The 27,446-nt window shown below is 46.9% G+C and overlaps 1 protein-coding gene, 2 long non-coding RNA genes and 1 pseudogene across 3 annotated transcripts in view; all 4 read left to right on the top strand.

Moving 5' to 3' along the window:
* The window catches only part of LOC146210123 (uncharacterized), a 374,427-nt gene that overhangs the window by 245,632 nt on the left and 101,349 nt on the right, over positions 1 to 27,446 (top strand). The window lies entirely within an intron of this gene.
* LOC146210131 (uncharacterized) lies at positions 203 to 5,083 on the top strand. The gene is made up of 2 exons (XR_014708306.1): positions 203 to 639; positions 1,214 to 5,083. It is a non-coding gene; the product is annotated as an uncharacterized LOC146210131 (long non-coding RNA).
* On the top strand, positions 8,226 to 9,602 carry LOC146210130 (uncharacterized). The gene has a single exon (XM_084608018.1). The coding sequence runs from the start codon at positions 8,286 to 8,288 to the stop codon at positions 9,588 to 9,590; it is 1,305 nt and encodes a 434-aa protein (XP_084464144.1). The 5' UTR covers positions 8,226 to 8,285; the 3' UTR covers positions 9,591 to 9,602.
* LOC146210129 (uncharacterized) lies at positions 9,602 to 13,491 on the top strand (annotated as a pseudogene).

The raw sequence follows: 27,446 nt of genomic DNA, 5'->3' as shown, positions 1-27,446 counted from the left end.
CTACCGTAGTTTCTTAGCTTGTTATTAAAAGTAAAAGGATAACTTTATATACACCTTGTATGGCTTTTTAAACGGAATAGAAAGGCAAATTATGAGCGCGTATGAAATAAAGGACGTTTGAGACAATCTCTAATGGGCGCAGAAGCGTGCGGCCGCGTGACGGCGCTAACTGCTTTCTTATTTCAAACCCTTTCTTCCCATGGTAAGAAATTATTGGTCTGCGCGGTTATAATAACCCAGCAATGGCGGCGGCCATGGAGGAAGGTACGCTTACGAGTGGTCTTCGTGCCGTTCGTCGTCTGCAAGTAGTGATCGAGGATTTGCTGCAGCACAGCAATGCTGTCAAATTGTCTTGAAAGATAGCTGGTCAGTACAGGCAGATCTGAGGAGTGTAGTGTGGCGGCTTTGCAAGCTCCGAGGCGAGAATTGCCCTGCGCTCGGAGTGTTGAACTGTTGAGCTACTGGTGTTTCGGGTGGAATCGGCAGTGGTGAACGCCTCTGATGTAGGATGGCACGAAATGTATTCGTTCGGCCGAGCAACGAGCTCCTGGAATGTGTCGGGCTTCTCGATGGGTGTCGACCAGCAAGGCAACGCGGTCAATCTGCTGGAAATGCTGCAGCACGTCGAGCATCACAGAGGTAAGCGCAATAGGAAAACCTGCAAAGGTGACTGTTCATACAGCGTCATTCGCATTCAAGTTGTACGCAGGCGGGAAATGACTGAAGATTAAAGGAATACTTACAGGACGCATGCGGCGAAAATCTCTAATCCCGTGTTTTGATTTTTATTATTTGTTGTTTTAATGCCTTGTATATCCACTCCTGCCTGGGCCAAAATATTGGCCTGCAGTATTTTGAAATAAATAAAATAAAATTAAAAAAAAAAAAAAACTGAGTGTGCTCGTAGTTGTCAAGATTTCTTGGCTAATGGTTTCGACGACCGAGAAAGGAAAGACATGTGAAATCGCCTGATATAAGTCGTTCCTTTAGTTGCAAAATAGAAAAAGTTAACCTTCGCACTACAATTTCCGCCACCAACCCGTCTTTACCTGTTACGGAAATGGTTCACTTAGGTATTGCACTGACCATTTCTTGCATTCATAGATTACACTTTACCGCAGCTTAGCTTGCAGCATTGATGATTTTGAATGTTCCTGTGCCATGCGTGTTTGATATTTTATTTGCATATAATTTAGGCACTAAACATTTGCAGGTGATCGTGTGGACCTTGTGCAGCCGTTGCAGCACTTCCGATCTGAGTCATCATGTGGTGAGAAGTCCTGGGGCCATATTCAACATCATTAACCTCTCTGCTAGGCTTGTATAATCTGGGAGGCCACGCCTTGTCCCTGGACGGCCACATCAGATGTGAAGTGCTATGCAGATGGACAGCTCTTTTTGAAGATCGTTACAGCTTGTAGTGTGTGCAGATCACATGACATTGACGCCACCTGCAAATGGTAATCGCAGCAGGAACATCAACAAGTACAAGGAAGAGGACATGCAACATTTATATTAAATCGGACTGGAACAACTTGATCACCTGCACTTGAGATTTTCACTCGCTTTCATGATTTTGATATATGCCACAAGTGATCAATGTGCACATTCTTACTGCTTCATGTTCGATAGCATACTGCTGAAAAGCCGTCCAAGTCTTAATTTTTTCTGTGGTTTTGAGATATAACCATCTCTTTGGTGTACATTTTGTGGATAGCATGTGCACGAACCAAGTTCAGCTTTGGGGTGGCGCAGTGGTTACGGCGCTCGACTATTGTTCCCAAAGACGCGGGATCGAATCCCGGCCTCGGCGGCCACTTTTCAATGGAGGCGAAAAGCAAAGCACCCGTGTGCTGTGCGATGTCAGTGCACGTTAAAGAACCCCAGGTGGTCGAAATTTCCGGAGCCCTCCACTACGGCGTCTCTCATAGCCTGAGTCGCTTTGGGACGTTAAACCCCACAAACCAAACCAAACCTTTCTTTGGTGCTATAATTTTTTGTCTACCATCTGTAGACATACTGAGTGTATTCTTCTACAAGTGCTGTGGCCCTTGCTGAGAGCTGTCATTCTTTGTTGTATACTTTGCTTTTTTGTGTTCCGCTTAAACTCAGTGCGTATTTTATTAAGTGCTTCATGTCAATGAAACACAGGAAGGTACAAAAACGTTCTCCTTCTACCTCCAGAAGTGCCATTCTGAGTAGGACGTGCGTGCACCAATAGTTCACAATTCACTTTGGTGTTTGTGGCAAGCAGGCAGTCTGCGATGTACTACTTCAGTGAGAATATTTGACATACGTGCACCCTGGTGGATGTGTCTGCAGTTGTTTTCTATAGCAGAGTCCATTTCGTTACACCTATCTTGTGTGCTACTAGGGTGAAACGTCAGGTGCCCACTGTGTTTTTCCACAAACTGCAGAGTGAAGCGAGCTGTGCTTCTTTGTATTTGGTTGCCTTTATGCTTGTTTTCTATTGCTTCCTTCATATGCTGAATGTAGATGAACAGCAATCAACTAGTTTTCCCAAGGATAATTTGTGCGTCTATTTGGTGGTCATTGTCTTTCATTGTTGTATGCACGGAAAATGAGGCCCCCGCCAACTTGTCAACCCATTTTGGCAATTTTATATTCCACTATTGCAAAATTTGCCAGTTTCATTTTGCACTGCAATTACTGATGCTTTGTAGTGATGTTAATCAAGATCCCAGATAACCTGTTTAACCTCTGCATCATTTGTGTGGCTCGGCTATCAATGAACATTTTTATATTCTTCAGTTTTTTCACAAAGGCAACTATTGACTTCTCTGTTTTGTAACTAGGTGATATTGATGTGCATGTGCACCCACTGGAAAAAGTTCTTGAAGGTGGCTTTGCAAGGGAAAGAATGCATTCATTTGTGTACGAGATAAATTGCTTGGCATTTCATGTTTCACTATATAACACATAGTCACAATAATGATGCACAAGCGCAGGAATGAAATAAAAACTTTTTGATAAGGTTGTCCTTCATAAATTTTTGACTGCAGCTCTACAAAATGCTTTGCTCCTTTTGTGCATTGCTACATATCTTGTTCCATAAAATGTCTCCCTCCATGATAGCGTTGTGTGTAGACCTTCCATACCCCTATTATGAGGCTGCTATCTGGGCCAGTTGCTTCTTGACACATTCTTGCTGCTGCCACATGCCCTCCGGCACTCACATATGTTAAAAGAGGGTTGGTAAAGCTCACATATTCATGCTCTAAGCCACTGAAGCATGGCTTCATCACTCGAGATGTTTATCGAATGATTGCAGCTGTGTATAACTGCTTCATTATTTTTTTTCTGTTAGTTGCTTTTGTAGCCTTATCTTCATTGTTCTTTGTGAGCTTTAAATTGAGAATTTTAAGGAAGGGGCATACATTTTATGCCAATCACTTTCATCTGATTTATGTGGAAGCACTTTCAAGGACACTTGTTTCATCATCACTTTTCAACATTTTGTACCATTGTGCTAGCACTGAGTTGTATAACTTTTTGCTCTCATAAGTGACAGCTGCACTAGTTTCACTTACACCTATCCTATTGTCACATTTGTTTTCTACGTTATCTAGTATCCCTATGCTTTCCTATTATATCAGCTTCAGCAATCCTCTCTGCATTTAACCCTCAGAATGTGTTCCATATTTTGCACGTCTGCTATGTGTACAGCCTAAATTGAACACCACAATATATTCTTAAGATTGCATTCAAAAGATAACTTCCTGAAGGTACAATCCTATTGAACACAGTAGACGTCATACTATCCATAAGTGAGCCATTCTTTTTCATGATGTATTGAAGAATTTGTGAACAAAGCGATTTCATTTTATCTTGACCACATTCGTCTGTTGTTTCTGTGGTACAGCCTCTGCCACAGCTGCATCTATAACTTGGCCGTTGGCACTGTGGTCAAATGTCTTGCGAGCCAGCAGAGCCTAATGTAGCGTAGATGTTCAGCTATTGGCTTCTTGCTTTTTTTTTGATGCAGCAACGTTAAAGCCTCTTTTCTGCACAAAATGTGACGTTGTGAGGGGAAAATCTTGGGCACATTTCAGACAGGTGACATGGCCGAGTACTCAATGTGATGTCTCTGGCTTCACCTTTGAGATGAATGTGTGAGGTGATAAACCTTGCAGGATCTTTGGGTAATAAGACAGGCAACCCTTAGGCCATGGAAACGCATCCGTACAGCTTGGTTAGAGTGGGCTTTATAGGTATCTAGACAAGTGGTCTTCCACATAATTGGATAACTTACAGGTATACGCTACTGATATGTATCATAGAATAAATACTAGGTGTTAGCAGTAGCAAAGTCGATTCACACGAATGAGGGTCTGCAGACAGGAGCCATAAAAGCTGTTGTGTCATAGCGGTAAATGCTGAGCTTGCGTGTCCCCACAATTGTTTTTAGAGCATGAAGTTTTCAAGTGCTGTGCTGGTTTGCCTGATAGCCGTCACCTTGAGTGACTTGCTGAAATAATGCTTAAGGCTTGTCTTCCTGAGACAAACATTTCTGCTTTTTGGTAGACTGCATAAAGGGAACATTCTAGCTGTGGCAGGCATTTATGCACAGGTAAAATCATTCTTACACACACTATAACTACCTTTGCCCTGTCCATAAGAGAATCAGGGAATACTTGCTCTGTCCCAGGTGCCGACTACCATTTAAATGACGTTGAGTTCCATAATCTTTGATACTGGTAATACTGCTGAACGCATAGCATCCCTTGACTGTAGTTGCAGCCTAGTGGTTTGAGCATTTGGGGACCAATCCTCAGTGGTGTTGGGTACTCTTTGGTAAAACAGTGGGTGCTTGCTTTGCTGGTGCTGGGGTTATCTTGGGCCAAACACTTGGAGAATGGGTTTTTGACCCTATCTTGTGTTCCCTTGCTTTGTATAACTAATTTCTCTTCTTTGGTCTCCAAGGCCGTGCCACCTTTCAGATATGGCGATGAGCTGTACAAGTACAATACTGTAATTACTTGAATGTGTGACAGCTTTTCATTTTTTAGGCTGTGTATTGTAGAGTGTGGAGTGCTGTAAATAAATTTTGTATTGTTTTGTATATTCTAATTTTCAGTTTTCTTATAAGCAAGGCTTCATGTCAGGTGCATGTAAAAAAAAAATGCCAAAAAGTCCCGAAAGCAAATGATACACCAATTGTTAGTCAACGACGAGCTGTTGAAGCTACAGGGAATGTGTTACGTGAGTAGCAGGTCTCTTAAAGTGTGCATGTTTTACCAAAATAAAGGACAGAAGCTATACTGCAACCTGTTGGAAAAACCATGCATACAAGACACACTAGCTGCAAATCATACGCTCATTTAAATCATGTTTAGTTTTCCAATGATATGCAATCAGAATGTCGAAAAAGTAAATTTCATGCTTTATTCCCATATTTATGCCTGTATTCAGGTGAGGTTCATTTGAGCATGTTTTTGAGTCAGAGTGTAGAGAGTGGATGATAGGCAGTTGCACGTTGGACATTATGCATTGCTGGAAGAGCACACAGGGGATGGCAAAGCCAATACAAATCATACAGTATTATCACCTGGCATTAATGAACCTTTGCCAAAAAATCCAGAACACCACCCTGATGTGCTGCAGGCCACATCAGCCTTGCAATTCATGCCTCTTTTTGTCTAATATTGTCCCCGTGCATGCTTCTGTTTTTCTTTTTTGTTGCTGTTACTTTTTACTTACGGTGTCCTTAAAGTCACGCTTGTTTTCCCCTTTGGCTCCCTTGCTTCACTCAGAGACAGGTTCGGGTTTTGTGTAGCATGTGCACTGGTTAATGTGTGCATGAATGCTACATTCAATTGACAATTGCTTCAAGAAAATGGTTTCCATACTGCATCTAGCTCATTGTAATTAGGCATCATATATCATATTCACTCTTCATGTCTGTTCCTTCACTTCCTGATCGTCAAATAGTATATGTGAAGGCATTTCTCTAGCTGACCTCATCACCCTTCTCTCCTCTGAGGAATCTTGCTGCACTGAAAGAAAGTGCCGGATGCTATTGCAAGTGCAAAACTGGTAAACAGCAGCAAAGATAGGCTGTACATGACAAATTTTGTTTCTCTTGGGACATTGTGGTGTGATGTGCACCTGCATCAGACGAGCAGCGTTGCTACTTTTATAAAGTGTTTTTATGCAACATGCTCAGAAACCAAGCAGAATAATACGGACAGTTTTTTATTATTTTTTTATTTTAACGAGGTAATTAATACATCTGCCACAACACAGTGACACTCTGCATGCGGTGAAATGTGCATACAGCGTGCTATGTCTAATTCAGGACACATTAAATGCCATCAGCGTGAAAGCTAACCTGTTGCTGCCAGTGGGCATCTGGATACGCTTTTTATTGCATTTTCATTGCTGCCAGAAAATCTTATCTGCTTATTTTTGCGGCTGCGTGAAAACGTCCCCGCCGCGATGGCTCAGTAATGATTATAGACGCTCGGCTCTCTGACCCGCAATATGTGCGTAGCCCAGCTACGACGATCGCATTTCGATGGACACGCTAAAGGTGGTCCGATGTCAGCGCATGCTAAGATCGCCAGATATATGGCCTAATCGAGCTCTCCACTATGCGTGTTTTCACTACGCCGCTCCACCGGGCCGATATCCGCACGCTACGCCACTGAAGCCGACACGTATACCCGTAGCAGACTTGCTAACACGATGGAAACGGTGGGCTGCCGCAGGCAGTTTCCAACGGCAGTGATACCCTGAGAAGGCCAGCGTTGTCGTCGGACAGGTGCGTCTCTTCTCTAGAGGCAACTGCAGCCCGAAAATCTGTTGGGCGCTTCCAATTCTCAGTATTCGTGAACAAATTCTTTAATCCTGATACTCGCCGATTTCTCTGCGCGACTAAGTCCATAAATGAAAGACGCACAGCTAGCCACACGCAGGCATCTCAGGTGAGGCATCGCTCACACCTGACGACCGGCTGTTTGTGGGGTTTGCGTCGAGTACCGCCGTTCGCTCAGCCTAGCTGCTGCTGGACGTCCGACAGCGTGTGTACTATGATGCACTGTGGTCGCAACTACCGTTACTATAATAGTACAGTACAGCCGCAACGTATACGTAAGTATCTCACTATCTCCTCAGCCTTGCCCTGCCGCGCGACGCGTGTATGCAGCGTAAACACTGTTCGCACCGACCCTTTAGCTTCTTGGCATCGCAGCGTTGGCATTTTTGTAATCGGCGCCAAGTAGCAGACGACGGCGTTATTTTTTGTAACTTTTTTCCTTGTTTTTTAAATTTTGTCATCAATTTCTGTTTATACGCGTTTTAGCACCGCCCCAATTTACACGTCACGGGTACGTCACAACATGGCCGAAAAGGCGAATGTCGAGGATCGGGCCCCTGCACAGCGTCATGTTTGTAAACAAAGGTGGCGCTGCGATCGGCAACGACACGGATGGTGCCACCGGACATGGCGGAGAACGAATGTTCCTGTAGGCACTATAGTTCCTGTGTGTCTCATTGTGTCCCATGTGCTCCCTGTGTGTCCCGACTGTTCCTTGTATGTCCCGTGCGTGTGCTCTTGTGCGTCACTGCTGTGTAAAGGGTGTGGGCGTGTGCTGCGTGTTGTGTGGTGTAGATAGGGAGTGTATGGTGTATGGTGACGTGTGATCGTGGCGTGAACAGTGCGTTGAGTCAAGCATAGTGGGATGTGGATAAACAGCGGGGTCGGCAGCCACAGTTCCCTGATATAGATGTATGGTGCAGCTGGATTACAAGGCACAGGCGCGAAGTTCTAGAACCGATCACGAGGGAATCAGTTGATACGGTGGCCCGGGGCTTATACACGAACATCCGAGCAGGCACAGGTCACAGCCCCCCATCACGCTGTCCATAGTTTAAAAAAAAAAAAAAAAAAAAAAAAAATGGGTAGAACAGGAGACAAATCCACAGAGGTGAAAAGTGATGCTGAGGAAGACTAGGTGGCTTGCCCAGCGTGTGGTACATGGCTTGACCTTCAGGCAAGCCCCTTTGAGACGTTGGAGGAGGCCAAGAAAGCACAACAGTTTGAATGTAAACAGTGCATCCGGGTGAACACCCTACACAGTGAACTCCAGCAAACTTTTCAACATTGCCAAGAGAGCTGCCTACAACGAGTGAAGGACCTAGATACCAGGCTCGTACTGGATCAAGAGGCGAGTATCGGAGAGATCCAAGCACTGCGATCAGAACTCCAGAAAGAGACCTCTGCGCGCACAGACCTGCAAGCTCAAGTGAGTCACTTGCAGGGAATGATTGCAGACCGCGAGCGTGATGACAATGAGGTACAAGCGCTGCGAACAGAGCTACAGAGGGAGATCACCACACGCAAAGAACTTCAGGACCAACTGGATATATTACAGAAGATGGTAAATCAGTTGGTGGAAACTACCCGGCAGGGCGAGGCTAAGGATGACAGCATAGCTGAATGCCAAAGGAATGATAAAAGCGACCAAACCAATCAGGCTGAAAACGACCAGTGCCACACAGAGGCTAAGTACAACAACACAAACCTGCAGGGTACCCCCCAAAAGGTAGAGCACTCGGTGGGTAGCACCGGAAATATAAGGCAGACACAGGAGGAGCTGCATGAGCATCCCAACCTGCCGCACAGCCAGGAGAGTCCCCAAATGTCAACGGAGCCTAGCCAGGCATGGATACATGAAAAGGGCAACCATCAGTCCTCAATTATAGAGGAAGACTCGACCCAGACAGGACCTGTGACAGGAAGCAACACAATATCCATGGAAAGGGGAAATAAGCAACACCATCAGCACACAAAAGCAAGTGAACACAACAGTTCACACACTAAGACAAGGAAAGGACGAGTGAGTAGTGCATTGCAAGAACGTCCCCAGCGCTCAGTCCTTCTGGCCGGAGATGAAAACGCGTATAGGCTAAAGTCGGGTGCTCTGACCATAGTCCATAAAGACAGTCGCCTTACATTCTATACCAAAGCCAGGGCTACTCTAACCGAGACCATGACAGAAGTGGGGCGGAAACTTGAATCCTCCAGTGAACAGCAGCGGCTCATAGCAATCCACGCAGGCCTCCAGGATATTATACTAGGGGTCCAGCCTGAAAACATGGAAACAGCTCTCAGGGACCATCTGAAGCTATGGCAGGAGAAGTACCCCCAGCACTTCTATATTGTATTCGCCGTGCCAGAAGTGCGAGAAAAAGGCAAGGGTTACTACGAGCAGTGCAGGCTTTGGAACTCCCTGGCCCAGGAGGTATGTAAGGAATTGGGCCCCCGGACTGAGTTCATAAAAACAACAGGCCAGGTCCGGAAAACAGGCTTGAACGGTCCGCTATACTCAAAGGAAACAGCTACTGAAATAGCGAACAAGTTTGGAAGGAGGACATGTGTTTTTTTAGGAAGGCTTCCACACAGCCCCAGCGAATCTTATGCCAAGGAGACAGCTAGTGGTGCACCTCCCCAACATTCAAGCCACCAGAAGTCCAATGGCCCACAGAGACAGAGGTCAGATCGCTCCGTGCAACGCATGTTGCAGAATCTGGTGAAACTAATGGAGCGAATGAGAATGTCGCCGTAGAACATCCCAGGTACAGGCTGCACCCAGACGAGACGGCCTACTCAACGGGGACGGTCAGCCAGAATGGTCGGGAGATGCAGCCACTGAAGCCAGAAGAGGCCAAAGAAGGTCAAATGACAGGACGGCAGAAACCTGGCAAGAATATTAGAGTCCGGCGGCGCCAGAAACCGAACGCGGTGAACGTTGCATTCCTTAATCTACACGGTGGCAGGCGCTTAGCGAAGTGGGAGGAATTATACCAGGAAATGGAGCAGGAAGAGATACAGTGGTCTCCTCACTTTGGAACTGGACGGGCTGCAACAGAGACAGCTCGGCCCGAAAAGGAGGAGGTGTTGGGTTTTTGTGGCGGGAGGGAGGCTCCTGGACACCGTTATCGGATGACTGCGAGGAACACGCTTGGGTGTCAGGCTATATCCATGCAGTGCCAGTAATGGCATGTGTGACGTACCTAGGCGTCTCCCCTAATCAACGTGATGAAAACTCCAACATCCTGCGCTGCATAAGGCTGGGGTACAAATCGGGAAGTTCTGATATTGGGTGACTTTAATGGCCACATTGAAGAACTCGATGGCTACTCCGACCATAACGGAACTCTCCTGCTTGAACTGGCCCAGGAGTTATCGCTGGAAATAGTAAATCTACGAGCCGACTGTGAGGGAACAGTTACGTGGTGTGTCGCGGAAACTCTGCGGTGCACTCCAGAGCATTCACATCGACGAAGAAGGCCAACACAGCTTGGGGAGCGATCACAATCGTCTCATGCTGCGGTTCAAAGCGTCCCCATGGCACCGACAACCTAAACGACGTGAAGGCCCAAAACAGTTTCTCCCTGCTACAGCCTATGAACAAGTGGCCCACGAATTTAAGCTTAGCCCCCACCGAGAAGAGGCAGCCTCGTATGAAGAGTACATCAGTGAACTTCGCCGCATTATGCAGAAGCATGTGAAGATAACCAATGCGCGTCGAGGGGTCTGTAGAAAAAACTGGTGGGATGGGGAGGTTAGAGCAGCGCTGTGTGCCTGTCGTCTTGCCAACCGACAATACCGTCGGGCGGTTAGGAATCCTGACAGCGAAGATGTTCAGGGAAGTTGGCAAGAATATTTGCTTCGAAAGCAGGAAATGCAGGCCATTACGCAGCGGAAAATAGCCGAAGCCAACCATAAGACGCTCCAGGACATCAAGAGCGCTGGGAAGGGAGCAGCGTCCAAATTCTGGATGTATGTGGCACGACAGGATGGCAGGCCGGCACAGGCAGAAATCCGAGACGAGTCAAGTGGGGCAAAGACGGCTGATCTTCATCATGCATTGACCGAGCATATACGCAAGTTATACGCGGCACCACCAGCACTTGAGGAGCCTTGCATGAGTTCCCCAACTTGTGAGCAGCCAGGGAGGGCTAATAGGGAAGAAGAAACCTGGTCAGTGTCGTTGGGAGCCATCGATAGAGCAATCGCCCGGATTAGCGCGCGCACAGCTCAAGGGCTAGATGGCATCCCTGCGGGGCTCGTGAAAAGCCTGGGCAATGAGGCGCGGGCACAGCTTGCCGGTATCTTCACAGATATACTGGCAGGCAGCCCTATTCCAGAAGACTGGCGCCGTGGCAGAGTGATCCTGCTGCCAAAAAAGGGCGGTGATGCCGGTCTCTTGCGCGACTATCGGCCTCTCACTATTACCAGCGTGCTGTACAGGGTCTTCGCGCAAGTCCTGAAGGCTTGGATGACCGGGTGGGCGGAAGAGGGCAACCACTTAACCGAGTTGCAGAATGGGTTCCGACGTGGCCGCCGCCTAGAAGACAATCTGTATGTCTTAAGCCAATGCGTAGAGATCGCGCGTAAAGAGGCAAGAGGGCTGGTGAGCTGTTTCCTGGACGTAGCGAAAGCTTATGACAGCGTCCCCCAGGAACAACTGCTGCAACATCTGGATACAAGTGGAATGCCCAGACCCTGGACAGAGATGCTCCGACGTCTCTATGCCAACAACACGGTGAAAGCCACCCTCAATGGCATCTGGTCGGGCGAGGTGGTAGTGGGTAGGGGTCTGAAACAGGGCTGCCCACTGTCACCCTTGTTATATATGCTATATACGGCGAGTGTTGAGCGGCGACTACTGGCGTCGGGTGTTGGCTTCATAGTGGAGCGGATGAACGAAGGCATCAGGGAACGACAAGTGTTGCCAGCGTTGGTGTTTGCTGACGACATTGTGCTGCTGGCAGGGGACGCGGAAGACCTGCAAGCCCTCATCACCGATTGTGCTGAAGCACTGGCACCTCTTGGGTTGCAGTTCAATGCCAAAAAATCGGCCGTACTTGCTTTTTCTGGGCCGGAGCCCTCCTGTCCCCTGATGTTGCCAAAAGGTGTGCCGCTTCCTCAAGCTACAGAGTACCGCTACCTCGGAGTGACATTCGGGATTGAATCTGATTATACTGCTGGGCATGAGCTACATTTAAGAAGATCATCCCAGCGGGCTGGCAACATCCTTCGCAGGAGATGCTTGTGGGGCTTTAACCGTTTTCTTATGGTGCGGGATCTGTGGAAGGCGGTTCACGTCCCTGCCCTGACCTTTGCCAATGCGGTGGTATGCTCTACAGCACCTGCCCGCGAATGGCTGGAACGCAGTCAACGCACTGTTGGAAGGCTGGCTCCAGGCTGCCATGGGAACGTTGCAAATGAGGCAATTCAAGGCGACCTTGGTTGGTCTAGTTTTGAGGCGCGCGAAGCGTGAAGCAAGGCGTCGTATGACGGCAGGCTGAGACTCATGCATCCACACCGATTAGCGCGACAAGTGTTTGATTACGTCCACCATAATGGGATCCGCACCAGATGGACGAAGCGACTGCAGCAACTCCACAGGAAGTACGGTTTCTATTCTCAGCCCGTACAAGAGGAGACGGAGCGAAAGTGGGCGAGAGCTGTTGAGACTCAGGTGCGAAAGGTGAAAACTGAGCGCTGGAGGAAGGCCATGGAGGGAAAGTTCACACTTAAGCTCTACAGAGAACACAAACAAGAGATTTGTGCGGAACCCCTCTATGACAACAACATCTCTAGCAGCCTCCTCTTCGAGGCACGAGCCGGAGCCCTCCGAACTCAGATCTATCGCCAGCGCTACGATGCTGGTGTGCGAAGTACGGTGTGCAGAATGTGCGCAGTGAGTGAGGAAACTATCGACCACTTAGTTCTCGACTGTGCGGGCCTCACACCAGCGCCGACAGAGGGCACTACACTCCCACAGGCACTTGGCTTCAGTATACGCGACGCTTCTGATTGCGCAAGACAATTCAAAGAGGTGGCCAAGACCAAGTGCCGCTTGAGAGAGTGGTGGAAGATAGTGCGACCAAAATAGTAGATGAAAATGTTAATCTGTATCTATGTACCTGTAAGTGTTAGTGTGCAGTAGGTGAAAGTGATCCAGGCCAGGATATTGTTATAATGTTATATGTTATTGTTATATCCACCCATTACAAAGGGGAAGGCCACAACATCCATCCATCCATCCACATGGGGTGTAGGCAAAAGTGCGGCGTGCCTACACTGCGCAAAGCGACGCTGCCTTTGAAACCAGTTCGCGCGTGCGAATATATTGAAACGTAAGCTTCGCTTATACCTATAAATAGCTTGGTTTATGCCTGGAGAGTATTTCCGCACATTATCAGCCGATTACAGCTAGAATTACTTGGCGAAGAGCGCTGCATTGGCTTCCTTCTCCATGGCCTCAACAGCGCGCGGCTGCGGTACGTAGGCGACGGCCGTGAGTGATTAAGTTAAATAAAAACGAGAAAGCGCAATGTATAAGAAAGACTAATAGTCAACCCTGTTCAACTCCCAGGCCTATTCCTAGCGCATGCAAGGAGGACGACAATATGAATGACTGGAAGTGTGTTTTTCATATGACGAATCTATTGACTGCCTTTCTGTAATTGCTTCAAGCACTCACGCTAAAGAACAATATTATCGGCAACTGTATATAGTAAACTAGAAATCACATTTCTAGCTCACTTTACCGGCAACTTAAGTCATAGAATTTCATATCTAAAAAGAAGAACTCAATCTTTTAGATCTTTTTAACATGTTGGCAAAGTGCACTGCCAACTTGTTTTCGCCTGCCCGATAAAAAAAGACGTTGACGTCTATCTCATCTTACAGATGTAGCAAGGTCATTCACAGGTTAATATGTACATGAATGCCAGTACGAAAGCTCTCATTTTGTTCTCTTTGCTATAGGAGAGAAGCATGAGTGCAGATGAAACGTTCTCCACGATCGCTTGCAGCGAAATTTGCGTGATCTGCTGAGCTTTTTTTAATATACATGGAAATTGTTTATTCAAATGCGCATCATCTTATTCTGCTTATTTTGCACCCCTCAAAGTCGATTCCTCTTTGGGACATTGAACTCCATGTACCATATAGGAGGTATTCACTGAGGTCGTACTACCAGATGGCGCGAGCATCGTCCCGCCTCGTCCGCCATGTCGGAGGTCGCCGGTGGCATCGGCGCGCGTCGGCTCGCGTTGTTTCAGGTTCGCTGTCAGGTGCCCGCCGTATATTGGAAGTGATCCGCAAAGTTTTATCAAGTTGGTAAATACGTCCACATACACTTTTCTTTGTTGAGCCCTTTATGGGCACGGAGTTTGCAGCGATATTTTGATGCTCCGGGACATAACACGCTGTTCAGTGTTGCACCAGGCATCACCCGTGCAACAGCTCGACAGCAAAAGTGGCCGGTTACCCATTTAGCGAAAAACGACTTGCAGCTCGTTAAACCCGTTGTTGGCTGCCACTGAGGCAGAATACATCGTGAAAAGACAGCGAGCGCATTAAATTCTCCAATTCCAAAGCTGGCATGGCAGCGAAACAAACACTTTTAGTGGCGGTAGTCGGCAAACTGCCGAAGATTCCACAGGCGCTGTTCCAGCAGTAAAGCGAACCAATGCAGTTGCTTAATTTGGGTGACAGAAGGTCGAGAAAAAAAAAGTAGTCATGTCCTCGCAGGATAAACGGCCCACCCAGAGAGCATGTTTTACAAATTTAGTATCGGCTACGTAGCTCTGCTCGAAATGCACATAATTAACCCATGGAACCTAGGTTCGCAACAACGCGATGTACAGCGATAACGCTTGATAAAGTTGTAACTTGTTACTTGCAAGTCGGAGGAGGATAGACACGTCGCAATCTGCTCACCTCTAAAAACGACACGCCGGTCATCACACCCTCACGCACGTGTGGCTCTTGGCCTCGCTTTCTGCCAAAAATTAAAACACATTCGTGGCTTAGTACGTTTTAATTTCTTCACCTGTCGCAAAACTTCAGACCGCACTTCACGTGGCAGGCACCGATGTCAGGGAATTCAACGCGAATCAGTGGTCTTGTACACGACACACCTCGACGAAGTTACCGCGGTCGTACGAGCCGGTGTTTTCACAAAGTCAAACATTTTGTCCAGACGAGGTGACGCCAACGGCGGACGGCAGCCGCTCCTCCATTTCAAGCCGGGTGTAGGTGGCGCTGTTGGCTGTAGTGCGATGCATGGTACGCGCCGCTCGCCTTCCGCCACGGTACTTGAACGTATACGTATGCCCGCCGTGCGTGCAACGCGTCGGCCTTTCAGTGATGATGTTGCAGGTAATGGTTTAGCTCATTAAACTCTAGTCGAACCTGATTACGGCTGACAGAATTCAATTTTAAGCCGTGGTGGTGCAGTGGTTAAGGCGTTCGACTGTTGTGCCCAAGGATGAGGGATCGCATCTCGGCCGCGGCGACCGCTTTCACTGGAGGCGAAAAGCAAGGCGCTCGTGTGCTGTGCGATGTTAGTACAAGTTAAAGAACTCCAGGTGGTCGAAATTCCGGAGTCCTCCACTACGGTGTCTCTCATAGCTCGAGTAATTTTGGCACATGAAACCCAACAAACAAAACAATTAAAATCGATCGGTTGGTACTCCAATACTTCTGGTGCGTATATTACGGGCGTATCTATCCTTTCAGTTCCAGGAATTGAAGGGTCTTGAATGAGTCCCGTCGGATCGAGTTAGTGCATGTCGAAAGTAGAAGACAGACCAAGAGAATGAGTCTTCAAGGTATACTGCGCACACACAAAACAAGGACGAGAAAGGTACACAACAAGCGCAGGTGTTGCGCTTGTTGTGTATCTTTCTCCTCCTTGTTTTGTGTGCGCGCAGTATACCTTGAAGATATGTCTGACCGACTCGCCCAACAACGCACTCTTTCAAGAGAATGAGGATGGAAGGATGTTTCGGCTCCATACGGTCGCATTTTTTTTCCACAACGTTGTTTGCCCCAGGGCATAAAATAATATGTAAGAAGAAAATTAAAAGGGGCAATAAATGAAAGAAAAAAGGTTGGCTGTTCTTTGGTCGATGTTTTCCACCTCCTTCAGTTTCAATGATACGAAACATCAGCATTACCCCTAAAAAATGAAATTGGGGATCTAAACAAAAACAAAGCATTCCAAAATTTATTGCACATCGTAATAATAGCACCGTACTGCACATCATAACATTCAGGGCAATTCACTAAAACATATACATTTACACATGCTTCTGTGTAATTATAAAGAAAAAAAACATTAAACATTGATTACCAACACTGCATCCATCGCTTGGCACTAAGAAATGGGGAGGCAAGGATATCACTTCCCGCTAAATAAAAAATATATCACATTCGACCTTGAATAAATATGCAACTTAGAGCGCCCTCCTAAATTTCAGCACATTCATTCTTTCCTGCGTAGCGTTGCGCTTACAGTTCTGGGCCTTAACATATAAAGGGTCTTGAATATTTGGGAGCTGGGATTTTAAAAATTCCTATGCAAAATCTACTACCCCATTCCAGCTGAAATAACGTTCACAAAGTAGCAAAATATCGTCTACGTTATCTGATAAGTGATTCAACATTGGTACTTGCCTAGATTTTCCGAAATCGAGGAAAAGCTGCTCTCGGCGGCGTGCACAATTTTCGCAGAAGAGAGTCGAAAAGCTCTTTTGACATGATGCGGCATCTGTCAAGCAGTGAGACAAGCTCCATCCCGGCCGTTAGCGCGCTTGCCTCGCTGCCCGACAGATGACGCATCATGTCAAAATAGCTTTTCGACTCTCTTCTGCGAAAATTGTGCACGCCGCCGAGAGCAGTTTTTTCTCGATTTCGGAAAATCTAGGCAAGTACCGATGTTGAATCACTTATCAGATAACGTAGACGATATTTTGCTACTTTGTGAACGTTATTTCAGCTCGAATGGGGCAGTAGATTTTGCATAGGAATTTTTTAAATCCCAGCCCCCAAATATTCAAGACCCTGTAGAAGTGCTGCCTGGTAAGAACATAAAATTTGATTTTCTTGGGAGGGACATACTGTGACTTTTTTTTTTTTGCGCTGGAGTTTATCTGTTCGGCGAAGTTAGGCCCTCACATTAACATGTCGTATTGGTTTCACCGCGCTAACACATTGAACGACAGAAAAGACAAACACCACGGAGCGCGGTGTTTGTTTTTTCTGTCGTTCAATGTGTTAGCGCGGTGAAACCAATATGAATAACCAACTAGGCCCAATTCTCGCCATATTAACATGTCAGCAGCGCAACACATCTGGCCATAAACGAGAGATCACGCTGGCAGCCGCGAACAAACAGGAACGCTGCCGCACCGTCCATACACCGCGCGCAAACCTGCACACGCGCGCGATCGCGTGACTGCATGACTGCATCGCCAGGTTGACCGCAGCGCCACCGCGGCCTTCGCGGCAGCGCATGAACCAGAGGATCGCGCTTTCTCGGCGGATGCGCCGGCGCTGGCGCCACCTCCCCCTTCTAACCACCATATCCAGACAGTCGTTTTTTTTTTGTTCCACGAAGTCCACGGGTGTATCCACTCGTTCGCATGGTTTTCGCTGGCGCACGCAGAAATTCTGTAAAGGCGCGAAAGGCTTACCCCACGGATCAGAACGAGTTGAATACTGCGGCTGGGTGCGGCGCCCACACACACGACCCATGCACGACCACGCGTATGGCGAATTCTGCGCTGGCCGCTAGCGCCCCTAGCGGATGACGTCACGTGAATACCTCCTATATACTTAAATATCCTGCTCGATCAGAGCTAGATTGTACGTGGATATTTAATTCCTTCGTCATGATCTTATAATGACCTCCAAAAATAAAATTTAGAAATAAGAAATAGGCTGTGGCTAAAGGTACGTCGGACGGACCCGATCAATGGTCTTAAAGGTACGTCCGACGGATCCTGTGCGTTTTTCTTCGGGATCCGTCCGACGGATCCGGGAAATATTTTTCAGAGGTACGGCGGACGGACCCGATCGGTAGGGTTCTTCCGACGGACCCAACGCATTTTTCTCCGATATGGGCCTTGGGATCCGTCGGGAAAGCCGGACGGATCCGAGATCCCCAGATGTGGTTGTAGGTGGGTTGTAGCAACAACATGGTAGCCATATGTAGCCAAATCGAAGTTGGTATGAGGTGTACGTGCGAGGTGCAAGAAGTATGTACTACATACTGCATGCGTGAAATGTGAAATTACAAAGAATAGTACAGTGGCAAGAATAGTGCCTAGAATGGGTGATATACTACGTGATGGCATGATGATAGGTTTACGTGAGTTGGACCGCGGCAGGGTGGCAAGCAGGACCAGAGCGCAAGCGCATGTAATCGCGGTGTTGACGGCCAGCCCGCGGCCCGCACGCCCGCTCATTTGGTCCTCGTTATTATGTGGATTAACGTCTACGATGGTCGTTATGTAATTATGTAGTTTTGATTCTTCAAAGTTTCCTCACTTCCATCTGTGATGAGATGCGTCACGTAACGCATCGCTTTCTGCTCGCATTGAGGTTTGGTGCTGCAAGTTCCACGTAGTACAAGCGGCGCTGAAAATGCTGGGCACCGCCGGCGTGTCTCTAGCCCAAGCATCGCGTCATTCGTGTTTGTTGTACAACTGGAGGTGTGGTTTGTGCTTACCATGAGATGCTGTGATGTACGGATTACGTCCTACTAGAGTGCTGTGATGAGTGCGCCGATGTCCGGACGGACATCATTGTGTCCGTTTATGATCGGCGATGTTGCACGTGCATGTCAGTGTTTATTAGGTGCAGTGGTAATTTATTTACACGCGCTGTGCAACAATCAGACGAAAATAAGTCATCGACAATTTGTTAGCCTGTACTACAGAGCTCAAAACTCGGAAAATGGGAATGCACATGATGCAGTTTTCGCATGTTGGAGTGGACCGAAAAATAAGTGCCCAGCCCACACCGCCGGGATGCGCATTACTACAGGTGAAATGGTTCAGGTTTCTGTAAAATAGCTGCCTGGCACAGCACCTTTTTAAATGTTCAGGCTTTGTACTATTGTTGAAGGCCACTTTATCATTAATAAAAGAACGAATATGCTTTATGTGTTAATGACTAGTGCTTTTTCAACTTATTATCTTCATTTTTTTTTTCGTTTTTCCTTAGTTTCCTTTGTTTTTCATGCTAGACAAACACAAATAGTACACTTTTAAACTTGTCAGTCCAAAGCTGAACATGAATATCTGCCATGCATGTGACAGCTTTAATGCTAGAAAGGTTGACATGTATAGCATGTACGTACACGCTGTGACATCTTAGTGGCACGTTAGGCTACTTGCCCCAAGGTCGTGATGTTTAATACCAGTGATGGCAGTCGCACTTTGGTGCAGGTGAAATGCAAATGCTTCTGTTTTCTGCAAGATGTCAATGCAAAGTACAAAGCCCGGGCAGTCAAATTAGTCTGGAGCTCTCCACTACGGTATTCTTCATAGCTACATATGTCACTTTAGGATGTGAAACCCTACATGCCACAGGTAGGCTGCATTGTTTTTTAGATTTTGTAACCTCTCATCTATGTTTTGCAACATTTGGCTAATTTTAGTTCCCAAACAGTTGCTAAAGATGAAACCGAAGCAGTTCTTGGCATGGTTTGCTGCTTAGATTAATTTGCTAATTGCAGTTCTTTGAAACTTGCATCAATGCTGGACAGTTCAAATAGCAAGCAGTTGAATTACAGAAATGATGTGGATCATGCATTTCAGTTCTGACAAGTGGAAAGTAACGGTCCCCTCCTTGCATGCATAGGTGCCTTTAGACAAATACATACTCGGGTGTGTGATTGTGACGCATATCAAGGGTCAACAGAAGGCCATGTGGAGCCAGTGTGATATTCTTCATGAAGGCTAAAGTAAAATTGTACAACAGCTGCTGTACCATGCAGAAAAAAATTGATCATTTAGTGTATGATTAACTGACCATGAATAGCATCTTACTCAGAGTATGATGTGATATATATCTGGTTTAGCATCCCAAAATAACTACGGCTATGAGGAACACAATAGTTGAGGGCTGCGGTATAATTTCGACCATCTGGGGTTCTTTCACATGCACTGACACCGCACGGTGCATGACGGCCTATTGTTTCGCCTCTATTGAAATGCTCCTGCTCTGGCTGGAACCAAATCTGCATCTTTGGGTTCAGCAGCCAAGCACTCTAACTACTGAGCCAGCACAACGGGGCCAAGTATCAAAATGCATGCCATTACATTTCCTTCTAGCCTGTGGTTTTCTTCACAGAACTAATGTATACAAGGAAAAGTAAATAGCAAGAAAACACTAGTTTTATTGCACATTATATTCACATTTCAGCAAATATTCTCTAGGAAAAAAATTCTCATAATGTTTGCATGGAAACCATGAACATCTTACAAAAACAAAACAATGCACTTACTCCACTCCAACTATTAATGGGCAAGGTTGCATCTATGCTACTACACTGCACTTATCACAAAACCACAAGCCCCATCTGCTTCGGCCAATCACTTGATGAAACTAACGGAGACAGATGTCGCACACCACAGACTGGTCGTCTCGCAACATATGTCTGCATATGTTGCATTTCAATTTCATGCCTTTCCACTTAGCTTCAACTGTTGCCAGCATTACTAGTCACCCATCTTTTCTGAAATTCCTTTTTACGCTGTTGGGATCAGCATCCTTGTTAACGATGGTCTCTGGAATTTTCGATGCTATCATTTTCACATCTTCCTCATCTGGAAGAATGAAGGAAATGACAAGCTTTGAACAGAAAAAAAATTAGGGAGACTCCTAATCTCCACCTGTAAGGGTATGGTGTGCCAGCGTTAATGGTTTTTGTCTGCAGATCCCACTGTGGATTCCCGTTAATTTACATGCCCTTTGCTACAAACATAATTACTAATTCCTTAATTCATGTCTCTGTTGTCTCAGATATACTCATTAGCATACGGTCGTAGGCTGCCTTGTAAGGTGATAGACAACCTGGCATAGACCTCTGTAAGCCTCAACCTTTCTTAATTGGAGCTGAAACATCCCAGAACATATTTCAAATATAACTTTGTAAGCTTGACTTAACAGCTCCTGCCATGTCGTGTGGCCTCGTGAGATTTGGCTCGTGGCACTTTTGGCTTGTGCACAGGGGTCATCTGTTAAATACTGGTTAACATGCATGAAAAATACATTTTCACACAAACTGGTGGCAAATGGTCAAGTGGTGCACTGCAGATTCTGAAATGTATACCCATATGCATGCAAGGATCGCATCATCACATAACATGATCAAGAGTTTTATCAGTACCTGTAGTTACATAGCATTTCAATGCCCATTAAAGGACCACCTCAGACAATGGTTGTTGTTACCACAAGACCTGTTCTGAGAGCGTACTGACACCATTCCACTGAGCGATGGACATATGCATACCCTAGATAGCTCATGATTGTGGATCTCATTTATTTCTATGACTTCCAAGGATTAAAAGGTGATGAAAAGAAATAACCAGGTTACCTTGACACAATGCTAAATTACAGAGGGTGAATATGCTGCATGAAGATACCAAGAAGCTTGTACAAAAAAAGTTAAAGTGAAATGGCAGGATTTTTGAAACACTGAAATAAACTACAAACTATACTTGTCAAACCTGTCATTAAGGAATGGAAATCATGCAGTAATCAGAAACACAACATGGAGGCCATTTTAGGCCATCTTCAAAAAACACATACCAACACCTCACACACAGCTTCATACTTATGAAAGAGGACAAACCAATATGCAAGGAGTGTGGAGATGAACTAACAATAAACCATATCTTACACGTGCGCCAGAGTCGAGAAAATAAGAGGAAACATTTTGTACAATTTTGCAACAGATCCCTTTCCATCCCAGCATGATCCTAGGAGAGACGTGCAAATTTCCTGCATTTTTGGTTTCCTAAAATGTTCCTAAACAAGCTACATCCTAAAAAACATTTTAGTCATTACACACAAAATAAATACATTAAACCTTGTTCTTGGTGCATGGCAGCATTAGTCGCTTATGCACCATAAAAATCAACACAATGCTGTAAGGTATACCTTAGTTAGCTATGTTATATGAGACAAGCTTTTGGTCTGGTGTGGTCCTTATTCACGTGAAAGCGCTGTCATGAGGGTCTATGTCCCAGCGATCGGAAAGTGACCTATTCCAATACTTTTACAAACTGAAGGCGATTCTACAGATTTCTAAAGACTGGAGTGCTCAACTGTTTTATCAACGTCCGCCTGCTTTGACAGCCTGGAGTGAAACTGTTGAAGAGAATACATTTTTGAGCATTTAACGCATTTCTGAAGGCGTTGCTTTCATTTACGGGGCCCACAAAAAGCAGCTGAATGTCAAACGCCGCCTAGGTAGGCTTTCTAGCAAGACAGCGGTGTAGCGTGGAAAATCGCTCCGCCGGTCCATCGCTGGCGCCGCTGACTTGACAGGCGAACTGTTCAAACTTATAGCTACTGACCAAACCTGAAACACTGAATTGCGCATGATCAAGGCAGAATTTCTCTAACACTGAGCACTGGTAGCTATCGATTTCGCGCCCAATATTGTGAAAATCTGTCCTCTCTTCGATCATTGATACGTCCACGGTTGAACATTTATGCGCCTCGGGGTAGGCCAGCCTTTGGAATATGGATGCGTGGTTGTAGCAACGATCACTTGCATGGCCCACTCTGCAAAATTCCAAGAGTCAGCTTCTGCAACGAAATGTGCAGCGCACATTTTCTACCGCGTACCTAAGTCCGGCGATGCATGCATATCGATCCCGATCGTTTCAGCTGCGCGGCCGTTCAGTCGGGTCAGGCTAACTTCGAGCATGCGGGGGTTTAAACTACATGTACGCAAAATTCAACGACAAGAAAAAGATGCAGGCTAAGCACTTTAGTCTAGTCTTCCCCTAAATACCAAAGAACATTGCTGTTCACAGGGAATTCGGATCATTCGCGCTTCCGGCTTTCCGGTTGTGCACTCTTGCGGTGCGGTGCAGTAGGTCTTCGCCTCGACGAGTCGATGTGCAGCTCGCCGCAGTAGCAGCGCAGGCCTCTAGTAGATTCGGCATGTCTTCTTCCACGGCTCTGAGGTAGAATTTAAACGAATAATTTAGCTAGAAACATCCTTTTCCCTCGGTCTGCTAAGAGGAACGAGCATAATGCCATTTCATATACATACTTTGGACTGCCGAATGTTCTGCACGGCGAGGTGTGTGTGTGTTGTGCCGGCGCTAGACCTTCGGAGGTCGATGCAGGACCTAAGACAGCGTAAATGCTAGGAATAGCTCGCTCGCATTACGGGCAGATCGAGGTGATAGTTTAGTGCGAAGCGAAAGCTGCTCGTGAATGTGCGTATCTCGATGCCAGCTGGTAGAGCTGGTGCAGTACGTAGCATCGCCTGCAGCTATGTGCGTGACAGCGATGCTTGCCGTACACAATCCTGAGTGAAGACCGTGATCTATGTTAGAACGGATGCACTCTTCGTAACACCTCATCGAGAGTCGCGGATAGCTGATATGGCTGATATCCATTCACGCGTAGCACGGAATGTGGCCGCGCTCGACGTGCATACAGCCATGAGCCTGTATATCGACGTCCGCCGTATCTTTACGAGAATCGAATGGATACGTCGGACGTACCTTTAGACACTTCGTAAGAAATAATGCTGCGGGACTGCCCGGATCATAACAATGTTTACTATAGAACCGGTGATGAAGAGACTGGTTGAAACTCGTGAAAGTACAAACAGAGAAAGGCTATATACTTTACAGGTCCGGGCCTGTTATAGCCAGCAATATCGTACTGGAGTGACCGCGCTCGAAGTAATTGCAATTACCTTCACAGCAGCGTTTGTGTCCTTTCTGTGTGAACATATGCACGGGCAGCACTGTAAGTGAATAGAACTCACAGTGCAGCTTCCCTGCGGGATCATACGCACACGGAATATATCGCGTCTGAACTTCTTACAACTTAATAACATATCAAAATGGGCACGAGCTGCAGGCGTTTGTTCTTGCGCTATTCGTCGTGTCGCCGAAAAGCAATCATGATAATTAACGGTTGCAAACGAACTGATCTAGTTTCGGTGAAGAACTGCAACGCATATATATGTTGACCGCAGGCAATCCGTCACCGAAGAGTCTACTTGTCGCGCTCAATGCCGCTGCCCTTCGCTCTCATCTTTATTCTACCGCAAGAAACATGTTAAAACAAGTGCCATTTTGCTTTTTGTGCCTCTGGCGCAATTAACCGCACCACAGCTCGTAGAAATATTGGGAATTATGCCCGAAAACACAGCAAGCGCCGCGCATCCAATGCAGACGACCCGCGCTTTTGCCTACACCACGAAAGTCACTGCTGTCGCCAGCGCCACCGCATCTCCACTGACGTCACGGGCTGACGCTTGTCTATAGCGTGTCTACAGTGAACTAGTTCACTATTCTGGGGCCGTATTACAGACGGCTCACAATCACACTCACACTCACAATCTTCCTATTGGCCAGCGGCAAAACGGTGGGAGTGGCCGTCCTTTACATCATCGACGTCTGCTGTTTACGTCATGAACACACTTGAAGTGGTGACGTCGACTACGGGCCAATTGTGAGCGGGGGATGTGAGCGACGCGAGCCGCTCACAACTCGTTTGTGAGCGCGCTCACAAAGGAAGAATGGCGGCGGTCTATGCGGCGGCCGGCGTTCTCGTGAGGCGGTAGCGGCGGCGCCCCGACGCGATCATCGGCAAAGGACGGTGTACGAAGACTGTTTGACGTGCCGGGCGAGATGTTTCGACGCATGTTGCTACTCGAGAAGGATAAAGGACAGTGACTGTGCGACGCGACGAACTGAGATAGGTGTGTGCGGCCGAGTGCGCTGTCTGTGTGGCGGCAGATAATGTGTGCACTGCGCTTTTTCCGAGCTCCTAGTGGCTTCCAAACCCCTACTGGCAACGAGGCGAACATCGGCCTCGCGCAGCCGACACTTCGAAAGCGTTTGCGGCATGCAGCAAGGCGGCGGCGAAGAAAGGCTTCCTTCGTCACGGCAGCATACCGGGCGTCGTCGGGTTTGTCGACGGCCCATCGGGCGTCTACGAGTAGCCTTGTGATGTCCCTGTTTTCAGATATGAGATGGCGACATGATTTGGGCCATGAACCTCCCTACGTGGTATCTTGGCATGATGCTTTCTTCTGGCGGCCTTCTCGGCTGCACACAGGCATGACACAGGCCGAGGAAGGCCTTCTGCGAGGCGTCGAATTCACGACAGTGAGCCGTGCTGCTCTTTGCAAGATAAGTTACGGTAGGCTCCGCATGCCTCACATGTATTGCCGTTCTTGGGCTTTTATAAAAGCTGAAACGTAAGACACGTCGTACATTTTTGAAATGCCTACGTAAGAAACGAATATGGGAATGCGTGTGTTTGATGCCTGTATTGAGTAGGAATGGGGCACCATTTATACCGATATGAAGTGCAAGGCTGTCCTTACAGCAGTGTTGCTGAAACTTTCAATCATTCATTGTCTGCACTCCCATGAATGTCATCGTCAGCAAGACCTGGCAATGAGCTACTTGATGCGACTCTTCCATTGTGTCAGCAAGGCTGTTAAAGTTTATGAGGTTGTTGAGGTCGACAACGACGAAGAATGTGCTTAACAGCGTGCCATTTTCGGTTATGCTGGTGAAAGGGGCACCTGTTGGAGACATGGCTGCCAGTGTCATGGCATCCCGGTCCGGACTCTCCATAACGGCTATAGAACAAGGCATACACCTCCACAAGGTTAATGGTGGATAACTGTGTAGGCGTGCTGAAGAGCCGCTTCCAGTGCTTGCATAAATACTACACGCTCCTCTACCAGCCAGAGCGTGTAACATGTGCCGTGTTGCATAACTTCTTTGGATGTCTTCCTGCCTGCAGACGAGGAGGGTGCTGCTGGCTTGGACAAGAAAGGGTCACATCTGTGTACCGGCTACTTGGAAGTGGGATCACTATTGCCATGCATACCTCTAGGGAAAAGCCATACAGAATCATGTTAGCCTGTTCCACAGAACCTGCCACCAGAGCTGGCTGGCACAGCTGCGGCGTCAATGCCAGCACAACAATCGGCTATGATATACCACACGTAGCTGACCAACTCATCGCAGGCAGCCAAGTGCAGCGCCTTCTCGTTTCATGCCTGTGCCAGAAACCTTTGTGATAATGATGAATCTTCTCGAACCTCATCTGTCAAGTCAAATTTGTCTTCGTACCCCCCCCCCCCCCCCCCATTCACTGTTGCTTGCAACCGCGCATGTTGGTGTTTGTGTGTGTGTGCCTGTGTTTGAGTACATAATTAAAGTGTTTCACAACGAGGCAGCAATTGTGATGCCTATCGGAATGGGAAAGTCTCACAGAAGTTTTTTAAAAGCACGTGTATCAACTGTGCCCCTTTATTTTCCTGCAGCGTTTCACACGCTTGAATATGCAGCAGCGAAACCAACTGCCTGCAATAGCACAGGCAGTTATTTGCACGTGCTGCACGATTGTGCTACACAGAGAAGACATACACGAATAATTTTTTAGAGCCTGTAAGCTGGCACTGTACTCATCGCAGGTCTGACACACTTCAGAAACAAGAAATGAAAGTATTGTGCATAAAACTGCGACTCAGAGGCATGACACAAAATAATAGCTGCTTACTGATTACAGGCTTGCATAGTAGTTGTCATAGGTTTGGCACATTTCAGAAGCAGGAAACAAAGTATGGCTCTTAACAGTGCAGAAACATGACACAAGTAGTGCTATGTACAATGTTTGCATAAGGTAGTCTCCATTAGTGAACCTTCCAGGACTACAGGCCTGCATATACTGTTAGGACGCATAGAAAGCATTTGCTTAATGCTAAAATGCTAAACAGAGTAAAGCTGACAAATTGAATGCATAATATTGCGAGTTTTAGTGCTCACAGTGATTGTAGCGTACGCAGAAAAACATCACATATGCATCAAGCAAATGGTGTGTGGGTAGAAGGTATCGCTCAAAAACAAAGCAACTCAGTCATGAGAACAAAGAAAAAAAAAAATACAGAGCACACTACAACGAAAGCTACATCGAAAGCCCTGTCACGGTGGCACTGCAGTGAATGAAGGCTTCGGGTTCAGTCACGGCAGGGGTGGAAGCATTCCCATGATCATGTTCTTTCCTAAACTATCCAGCTACATACAAACAGATGATAATGCAAGGACAGAGCTTCATTTTGGCCTACACTACATGCTTCACAGTCGTCTTGCATTTCCTAAAGAGAAACAAATAGAACCACGGAGCCTGCACGTTGCACTTTAAGCACTTTTCTCATCGATACTAGTAGGCGCCGACCGAAAACACCTTCGCAAGTTGTCTTTGTCCATTTCCGTGTCAAGCGCTCCATGAAATTTTATCGCTGCAGGCCCTGGACTTCGACTGCATTCTATTAGATTTTCAGCATGCTCACGGCACTTGCACGGTACTTCGATTACCGACGACACTAAAA

This window comes from Amblyomma maculatum, chromosome 1 (genome assembly GCF_055883805.1).
Source record: "Amblyomma maculatum isolate TAMU_Amacu chromosome 1, ASM5588380v1, whole genome shotgun sequence".
NCBI classification, from domain to species: domain Eukaryota; kingdom Metazoa; phylum Arthropoda; class Arachnida; order Ixodida; family Ixodidae; genus Amblyomma; species Amblyomma maculatum.
This window is presented reverse-complemented; position numbering and strand designations above follow the sequence as displayed.